The following is a 10,159-nucleotide window of genomic DNA, read 5'->3' as shown; positions in this document are numbered from 1 at the left end:
AAAAGATTTGTCAGATGTGGGTACTGAAGTTTCAGCTCAGACAATAAGGCGCACACTGCGTAATGAAGGCCTCCATGCCAGAACTCCCAGGCGCACCCCCTTGCTGTCTCCAAAGAATAAGAAGAGTCGACTGCAGTATGCCAAAAGTCATGTGGACAAACCACAAAAGTTTTGGGATAGTGTTCTGTGGACTGATGAAACAAAATTAGAACTGTTTGGGCCCATGGATCAACGCTATGTTTGGAGGAGGAAGAACAAGGCCTATGAAGAAAATAACACCTTGCCTACTGTGAAGCATGGTGAGGGGTCAATCATGCTTTGGGGCTGTTTTGCTTCTACAGGTACAGGGAAGCTTCAGCGTGTGCAAGGTACCATGAATTATCTTCAGTACCAGGAGATATTGGATGAAAATGTGATGCAGTCCGTCACAAACCTGAGGCTTGGGAGTCGTTGGACCTTTCAACAGGACAATGATCCCAAGCATACCTCCAAGTCCACTAGAGCATGGTTGCAGATTAAAGGCTGGAACATTTTGAAGTGGCCATCGCAGTCAACTGACTTAAATCCGATTGAGAACCTCTGGTGGGACTTAAAGAAAGCAGTTGCAGCGCGCAAGCCTAAGAATGTGACTGAACTGGAGGCTTTTGCCCATGAAGAATGGGCGAAGATACCCGTAGATCGCTGCAAGACACTTGTGTCAAGCTATGCTTCACGTTTAAAAGCTGTTATAACTGGAAAAGGATGTTGTACTAAGTACTAAGATTGAATGTCACTTGGGGGTTGAATAAAACTGATAATGATGTGAGCACAGAAAAGACATTTGTGGTTATTTAATTATAAATGTTATGTTATATTTGTCTGACTTACAAGTTTCCCTTTGATTTAATTGTAAACAAGATGACTGAAATGATCAAAATCAATGTCAAACTGGCCAAAACACTCAATTTCAGTGGGGGTTGAAAATTTTTGAACACAACTGTATATAAAATATATTAATATCAATAAAAATATGAATATTTCAAATATATGGATGTAACAATATGTAAATGCCTAAAAGTATATAAAACAAGTAAGCAAAATATATAAACATATAAGCAAAATAAATAAAAAATAATTTTATAACTATATAAAAAACCTGATTTAATGATAATAATAATATTACTTAGTGATGATGAGTATTGGTCATTCAGGATGTTAATGAACTGTGTATTAAACATAAAAATGGCATATATCATATTAAGGTTTAGCACTTTAGCAGTGTTTTCATTGTACTGGGTTCATATAGCTCTTTGTGGGTGATTGGGTGTCAATCAGGATGAATCAGAGTAGGTCAAGCTTGATTAATGGCCTGACGACATGTTGTAATGATGTTTTTGTACAGTATTAGGCGTTGTTTCTTTCGTACTAAAATATTCTATGTCTATATTGGTAGGAAACTAGTAGTTGACATATTCTAGAGATTCATTTAGTCCGAAAGGGGATAGAGTATTCAGTCGGTATATCCAGTACATCTCTTTTATGGATAGCTGTTGGTAGTAGTGTGGAACCCATTCCAAAGGCGTTATGGTGAGGAGAGAGGGGTTACTTTTGTGATATTCTAAAAAATGTCTAGGAACACTATGTGTTAGTGTTTTGCAGTTGATATTTGAATGGTGTTCATTCATCCTCTCTGAGGGTTTTGGTAGTCCTACCTACATATTGCAGCTTACATGGGCACTGTAGGAGATCATTGCATGTTTGAGAACTAATTTCTTGTCAGAGGTGGGGATGCTTATATTTTTGTTGTCGGTAATCATGTCGCAACATTTGCATCTTTTTACTTTGCATTTGAAAGCCCCTTTTTTATTTTGGTTGTCAACTTTTAGGGAAGAGTTTTTCTTCTGACCTTGGGGCAAGAAGGCGCAATGTTTTTTAAGGTTTGTGCCCTTCTAAAGGTTATGGACAGGGTAAGAGGTAATGTACACTGCTCAAAAAAATAAAGGGAACACAAAAATAACACATCCTAGATCTGAGTTAATTAAATATTCTTCTGAAATACTTTGTTCTTTACATAGTTGAATGTGCTGACAACAAAATCACACAAAAATAAAAAAATGGAAATCAAATTTTTCAACCCATGGAGGTCTGGATTTGGAGTCACACTCAAAATTATAGTGGAAAAACACACTACAGGCTGATCCAACTTTGATGTAATGTCCTTAAAACAAGTCAAAATGAGGCTCAGTAGTGTGTGTGGCCTCCACGTGCCTGTATGACCTCCCTACAATGACTGTGCATGCTCCTGATGAGGTGGCGGACGGTCTCCTGAGGGATCTCCTCCCAGACCTGGACTAAAGCATCTGCCAACTCCTGGTCAGTCTGTGGTGCAACGTGACGTTGGTGGATAGAGCGAGACATGATGTCCCAGATGTGCTCAATTGGATTCAGGTCTGGGGAACGGGCGGGCCAGTCCATAGCATCAATGCCTTCGTCTTGCAGGAACTGCTGACACGCTCCAGCCACATGAGGTCTAGCATTGTCTTATTAGGAGGAACCCAGGGCCAACCGCACCAGCATATGGTCTCACAAGGGGTCTGAGGATCTCATCTCTGTACCTAATGGCAGTCAGGCTACCTCTGGCGAGCACATGGAGGGCTGTGCGGCCCTCCAAAGAAATGCCACCCCACACCATTACTGACCCAATGCCAAACCGGTCATGCTGGAGGATGTTGCAGGCAGTAGAACGTTCTCCACGGCGTCTCCAGACTCTGTCACGTCTGTCACATGTGCTCAGTGTGAACCTGCTTTCATCTGTGAAGAGCACAGGGTGCCAGTGGCGAATTTGCCAATCTTGGTGTTCTCTGGCAAATGCCAAACGTCCTGCACGGTGTTGGGCTGTAAGCACAACCCCCACCTGTGGACGTCGGGCCCTCATATCACCCTCATGGAGTCTGTTTCTGACCGTTTGAGCAGACACATGCACATTTGTGGCCTGCTGGAGGTCATTTTGCAGGGCTCTGGCAGTGCTCCTCCTGTTCCTCCTTGCACAAAGGCGGAGGTAGCAGTCCTGCTGCTGGGTTGTTGCCCTCCTACGGCCTCCTCCACGTCTCCTTATGTACTGGCCTGTCTCCTGGTAGCGCCTCCATGCTTTGGACACTACGCTGACAGACACAGCAAACCTTTTTGCCACAGCTCGCATTGATGTGCCATCCTGGATAAGCTGCACTACCTGAGCCACTTGTGTGGGTTGTAGACTCCGTCTCATGCTACCACTAGAGTGAAAGCACCGCCAGCATTCAAAAGTGACCAAAACATCAGCCAGGAAGCATAGGAACTGAGAAGTGGTCTGTGGTCACCACCTGCACTCCTTTATTGGGGGTGTCTTGCTAATTGCCTATAATTTCCACCTGTTGTCTATCCCATTTGCACAACAGCATTTGAAATTGATTGTCACTCAGTGTTGCTTCCTAAGTGGACAGTTTGATTTCACAGAAGTGTGATTGACTTGGAGTTACATTGTGTTTAAGTGTTCCCTTTATTTTTTTTGAGCAGTGTATTATAAAAGTGCGTTTTTTAAAGAAACTACTGAACGAAAAAGGGTACGAGCACTATATATAGTAAAATCGCAGTATAAGGATTTTAAGTAGCCCAAAAACGAAAAATGACTTTTGGAGGGGTGACAGAAGCCCTTTAATCCCCTGCGGCCTCCTTGCTTCAAGTCATGGTAACCACTGCCCCTTCGCTGTGACTGATAGCCGGCAGTTCGGCAAAGCCAGCCGAACTGTCGTGCATAAGCGCTGTCAATCACAGTGAAGGGACAGGCAAGGGGGCGTCTTTACCGTGACTTGAAGCAAGGAGGCCGCTGCCTCCGTCACTTCAAGCCTGACTAGAGAAGCGCGCCAGGCAGGGGATTAAAGAATGTTTTTACAGCTTTTGCTTCTCTGCCTGCAGGAAGAAAATGATCGTTACAAACATGCTGCTGGCTACTCTAAGGTACTGCCGGCTTCGGATGTATGTTGGAGGTGACAGGTTCCCTTTAAAAAGCAGAGAATTTCAAATTTACAAATTTTTCCTAAATTTCTGTAGATTTAGGATCCTTTTTTTTTTATTTTATTTTTTTTGTATTTTTTTTTTTTAAATATATTTTTTTATAAATAAAGGTGGTTTATATTGACTGACTCAAATTTACCACTAACATGAAATGCAATGTCTCACAAGAAAATACACTCAGAATGGCTTGGAGAAATAAAATCATTAAAAAGTTATAACTAGAGATGAGCGAATTTCCGCTTATGAAATTCTTTCACGCTTTTGCTGGTAAAAGGTTAATTCCGTTACCCATAGACTTCTATTATGACGGAATGAATAATGGAATGTCTCTAAAGGCACTCCGTTATGCATTCCGTCATAGAATTGCGTTATGGTCCATGGTAATGGAATCCATAACGCAATTCACCTTTTACCAACAAATAAAGTGTGAACGAATTTCAAAATATAAAATTCTCTCATCTCTAGTTATAACCACATAAAGTGACATGTCAGATTAGCAAATATCAGCTTGGTCACAAAGTTGAAAAATGGCCTGATCATTATGCGGTTAATTGTTTACATGTTTGTTGCTATTTAATGCATCATCTTGTTTGTAAATGATCTCACTGACTCTAAAGCACTGCATAATTTGTTGGCACTATATGAATAAGGCTACATGCACACGACCGTATGTGTTTTGCGGTCCCGCAATAAAAAAAAAAAACGGATGACGTTCCGTATGGCATCTGTTTTTTTGCGGATCCGTTTTATTTGCGGATCCATTGTAATAATGCCTATCCTTGTCCGCAAACTAGAAAAAAATAGGACATGCGCTATTTTTTTTGCGGAGCAACGGAACGGACATACTGATGCGGACAGCACACGGTGTGCTGTCCGCGTTTTTTCCGGACCCATTGAAATGAATGGGTCCGCATCCTATCCGCAAAAAAAAACGGAACGGACACAGAAACAAAATACGGTCGTGTGCATGAGGCCTAAAGATTATTATTGTTACAGCTCAGTCAACCAAAAATAGGTATGGCTGCTGTTACAATTCCATGTTACAAAATCCAGATGTGCTCCTTCCCAAAACACCATTATATCACAGTTACGTAGTTGTTAAAGTTGGAACAAGACAAAAGTCCACTAAGTCCTCTAATCCTGCTGTATTGATCTAAAGGCAAAAAAAAACTAAACCATGGGAAGTTTCTGTACTTCAAAGAAATTGCGTAGCAGATTATTTGTTGCTTTTTCTCCTTTTAACCCTTGCAAAAATGAAAAATGTGGGGCTAAAGCAACTTTCTATTGGATAAAATGTTTTTTTTTTTTTTTTTTTTTTCTAAATCCGGTGTTAAATTGTCTGAAACCTGTGAGGTCAAAACAATCACTACACCACTAGCTGAATTCCTTGTAGTTGTTGTTTTAAAAATGGGATGATTTTGGGGATTTCCACTGTACTGTACCTCAGAGATGTTGCTCCCAAATCCATTCTAATAAAATCTGGGTTTAAAAATCAAATGTCGCTCCTACCTTTCTGAACCCTGCTGTGTGCCCAAACAGCAGGTTACAGCCACATATGGGTATTGCTATTCTCGGGTAAAAATTTTGGGGTGCTTTTTCCCCTCTGGTAACCCTTTGAAGAATTTTTTTTTTTATTTCAAACTACATTTTATTGTTAACATGTAATTTTTCATGTTTATGCCCCAATTGTAATAAATTCTATGAGACACCTGTGGGGTCGAAATGCTCACTGCACATTACATAGGAGGGCATTCTTTACTGCTCTTACAGTAAAGAATCCCCTCCTATGTTGGAGAAACATTTCCCCCCCCCCCCCCCCCCCCCCCAGCAGGCTTCTATACATGGCAACCATTGGAACCCTTCGATTTGAATAATTGTGACCCGATGGGAGAGAGGGGCAACACCCTACCCTTTGTAAATCTCTTGGATACAGCTTAATATACAACTGCCACCCTCTACTGATGGCTGCAGCTCTGAGTCGTAAATGTACCGCATGGTGCGTGAAGGCTCAGCTTTGCCATGCCGTTCATTTGCAGCATGGAGCGGGAAGGAGTTAATGAGTATTTTTTGAGTCATCACTATCTGTCTTAAAAGCAGAGAAATTCAAAATTTGCTAATTTTTTCTAGCTGTCTGTATTTTTAATTTTTTTTTACCAAGTGCAAAACATATCAATCCAAATTTACCATTAACCTGAAATACGATATGTCTCGCAAAAAAATTAGATTTCTTGGATAAGTAAAAACATTCCAGAGTTATTACCACATAAAGTGACATTTTCAAAATTAGACTTTTTCAGTAAAACTAGCTGTGTTTGTAATGAGTTAAGCTTGCTATTTGCATTTGATCATCAAGTTCATACACATGCTAATAAAGTGGCCTGTGTTTATTAACCATGCACTGTGACATAGTAACATAGTACATAAGGCCGAAAAAAGACATTTGTCCATCCAGTTCGGCCTGTCATCCTGCAAGTTGATCCAGAGGAAGGCCTCCTTAACAGTCCAGTATCAGGTGAGTAGGGGAGAAGTTTTGGGCATTTTGCTTTCTACATACATAGTAACATAGTACATAAGGCCGAAAAAAGACATTTGTCCATCCAGTTAGGCCTGTTATCCTGCAAGTTGATCCAGAGGAAGGCAAAAAAAAAAAACCTGTGAGGTAGAAGCCAATTTTCCCCCACTTTAGGGTAATAAGAAATTCCTTTCCGACTCCAATCAGGGAATCAGAATAACTCCCTGGATCAACGACCCCTCTCGAGTCGCTATAGCCAGTAGGTGATAAGCTGCTGCAGGATGTGTCTGGCAGCAGCATATTTCTCTTACTTTTATTTAAATAACTATTCATTGGCAGCTGTGTGTGTGTCAGGTGAATCAGCTATTGCATAGGTATGGCCAAATTCACATGGTTTTAGCTTTGGCTACGATGCGTGAAGTGAACGCATAGCACCCGCACTGAATCCTGACCCATTCATTTCAATAGGTGTATGTACATGAGTTCTGCGTTGCGTGAAAAGTGCAGCATTTTCTATATTATGCGTTTTTCGCACAGCCCTGGCCCAAAAGAAGTGAATGGGGCTTCAGTGAAAAATGCATTGCATCCAGAAGCAAGTCCTGATGCAATGTGTTTTTCACTGATGGTTGCTAGGAGATTTGTAAACCTTCAGTTTTTTATCACACGCATGAAAAACGCATTGCACCCATGCGGAAAAAACAAACACTGAACGCAATCACGGACAAAACTGACTGAACTTAATTACGAAATGGTGCGAGTTTCACTGAACCCATCCGGAGCCAATGAGTCACGCTCGTGGGAAGGAGGCCTTATAGTTACTAAAAATCAGTTAAAACTGGAGTTGTTTGTAAAACAGTGACTTTATTGGAGTGTGATATCGTGTTTGACCTTTTAAACCATTTTTATCTTGAAGGAGTTATGAAGATCCATTGTCTGATCATTATGGATCATCTTTGCCTCAGTCTGGGAGTCTTAGTAGCCTTGGACCTGCATCTTTGACAGTGGCCCCCAGTGGCCCTTGGAGACAACCAGAGCTTCCTGAAGTTCTTGCCATGCTCAGTTACACTCTTGATGCTGTGAGACTAAATGCAGCTGCATATTTGCAGCACTTGTCATATCGTAACGAAGAAGTAAAAAAAGAGGTTTGTACTTATTTCACGACTTGATGTATTTTATTAACATTTTAACTGGTAGTAGCTAGGAATGAGCGAATCTAAATCCAAAGTCGATTCGCATAAAACTTAGTTTCAATACTGTATTAGAATTTATTGGCTTCGATGAGCCGAAGTTATTGCTTTGCAAGGTACCACCTGGAACCGAACCTGAGTTCAGGAAATGTTTTTTTTCCATAGCATCATCACGACGGCATACAAGGAGATTGACCCCTGACCTCTGTAGGGGCAGGAACAGAGAAAGGTTAAATACCCTCCTCCCACCACCAACACCAGTGTTTCCTGTCCCTACAGAGGACAGGGCAGAGAAAGGTCTCCCTGTATGCAGGGAGATGAAGCTAAGGAAATGGAACCTGTTTATTTTTTATTTTTCCGTTACCTTTGGAAAAACGCCGGCATCCAGCATGGCGTCCCCCTGCCCTCCCGCGGTCCAAGTACTAACGCTGGGCAGGGGGTTCAGGGCCTATCTCGTCCTGGTTATTCCGGGGCCTGTTCCCTGGCGCAGACTCCCTCCTAGCCTACTCGGGCGATAGCTGGGTGCGCGCCGGCGCATGGAGCGCATGTTTATGACGTCACGGCCGGCGACCCGGAAGTGACGTCGCGGCGGCAGCGTGGAGCCCAGTTTAAAACCGAGGCATGAACGCTGGTTACCGCCCGTGTCAAAACGCCCGTGTCAAAACGCTCCCAGGATCGGTCCCCACTGGTGCGGAACCCTTGCCTGCAAAGAGGACGATGTCTGCATCTGATCCCCTAGAGCTGAGCCACCGGCGCTGCTACCAACTGTGAGTCCCCTTCGGGGGTATTGTATGTGCAGGTCAGGGAGTCTGTTGATCCCCCTCTCCTGCTGTAATAGGGGGAAGGGGAAAAAAGAGAGAGAGAAAGTTATTTCCAGGGGCAGCTAGCTCGCTTCTGCTGAACCCCCTCTTGCTCTCTCTCTCTCCCTCTAGTGGTCATACCCTGATGCCCTGCCTTCTCCTCTCTTTTAGGCTAAAGAAGCCCCGAAAAAAATCAAAAAAACACTCAAATGTATCTCCTGCAATTGCAGACTTCCTGACTACTACCCTAAAAAGTTGTGCAAGTCTTGTATTTCTAATATTGTACGGGATGAAGCACCCTCCTTAAAAGAGGAATTGAAAACCATGATTCAGGAAGAAATCCGTTCATCCCTGGCCCACCTGTCCACTAATCCCCCCGACTTGCCGCAACCTAAGAGGAAGCGGGCTAGGTCTCCATCCCCTTCGGACCTAGAAGTTATGGCGGATGAAAGTGCCCACTCCGTTAGGTCATGGGAAGAGGGGGAGAGAGTCTCTGATACAGACTCAGTGGATGACGGTCGTAGATATTACTTTTCTACAGAAGAAATGTCCGACCTATTAAAGGCAGTAAGGTCGACCATGGGCGTGGAGGAAGTGCAACGTACCCATTCAGTACAAGAAGAAATGTTTGGGGGCCTAAGAGTCAAGAAAACTCGTGTGTTCCCCATTAACGACAGTATTAGGGATATGGTCCTTGATGAGTGGGCAGATCCAGAAAGACGTCTGGGAGTCCCGGCTGCGTTCAAAAATAGGTTGCTTTTTGATCCAGAGGAATCTAAAATTTTCAATGAAATTCCCAAGATCGATGTACAGGTGGCCAAAGTGAACAAGAAAACATCTCTCCCATTTGAAGATACCTCCCAACTTAAAGATTCAATGGATCGTAAAGCGGACAGTCTTCTCAGGAAATCCTGGGAGGCGTCCATGTTCAATATTAAAACCAATATTGCGGCTACCTCAGTCGCCCGATCCATGTATCTTTGGTTGGGAGAATTGGAAACTCATATTAAAGATAGAACATCTAGGGAACAAATTCTTAGTTCTCTCCCTCTTTTAAAATCCGCCACGGCCTTCCTGGCGGATGCCTCTGCTGAATCAGTCCGATTCTCTGCCAGAGACGCGGCACTTTCCAATGCACCCAGAAGAGCCCTCTGGATGAAGTGCTGGTCGGGGGACAAGACGTCTAAATTTAAGCTTTGTTCCATACCCTTTTCTGGAGAATGTGTGTTTGGCCCGGTGCTAGATAAGATTCTAGAGAAGGCCGCGGACAGAAAGAAGGGGTTTCCGGAAGATCGCCCCTCCAGACGCCGGTATCCTTTTCGCCCCTCCTCGGGTCAAGAAAAAAGCTACAGGGGGAAAGGGAAATCAGGACGTTAGAGCTATCCAAAAGGAGGAAGAGGAAGAGGCCAATCCTTCTCCCACCCAAAATCCTCCGATAAGCAATGACGTCGGGGTGGGGGGGAAGACTCTCAAGATTCCTGGGGTCATGGGAATCCATCTCCCAGAACCCCTGGATTTCCAAGGTAGTCGGGGCAGGCTACCAAATAGAGTGGTCTTCAAGACCCCCAAACAAATTTTCACTGACACTGTTCCAAATGAACCTTTGGCAAGGAGTCCAGAAACTTCACTTA

The 10,159-nt window shown here is 43.2% G+C and overlaps 1 protein-coding gene across 5 annotated transcripts in view; it reads left to right on the top strand.

The window, feature by feature from the left end:
* LOC121005864 (catenin delta-1-like) overlaps nucleotides 1-10,159 on the top strand; it is a 607,331-nt gene that overhangs the window by 182,454 nt on the left and 414,718 nt on the right. For all 5 annotated transcript variants that reach the window (XM_040438663.1, XM_040438662.1, XM_040438660.1 and 2 more), the window contains one exon: nucleotides 7,455-7,683. In XM_040438663.1, coding sequence (XP_040294597.1) covers nucleotides 7,455-7,683 — 229 coding nt within the window. The remainder of the gene's footprint in view (nucleotides 1-7,454; nucleotides 7,684-10,159) is intronic.

Source organism: Bufo bufo, chromosome 6, assembly GCF_905171765.1.
Source record: "Bufo bufo chromosome 6, aBufBuf1.1, whole genome shotgun sequence".
Lineage (NCBI taxonomy): Eukaryota > Metazoa > Chordata > Amphibia > Anura > Bufonidae > Bufo > Bufo bufo.
Note: the sequence above shows the minus strand (reverse complement) of the source record. Positions and strands in the feature narration are given on the sequence as shown.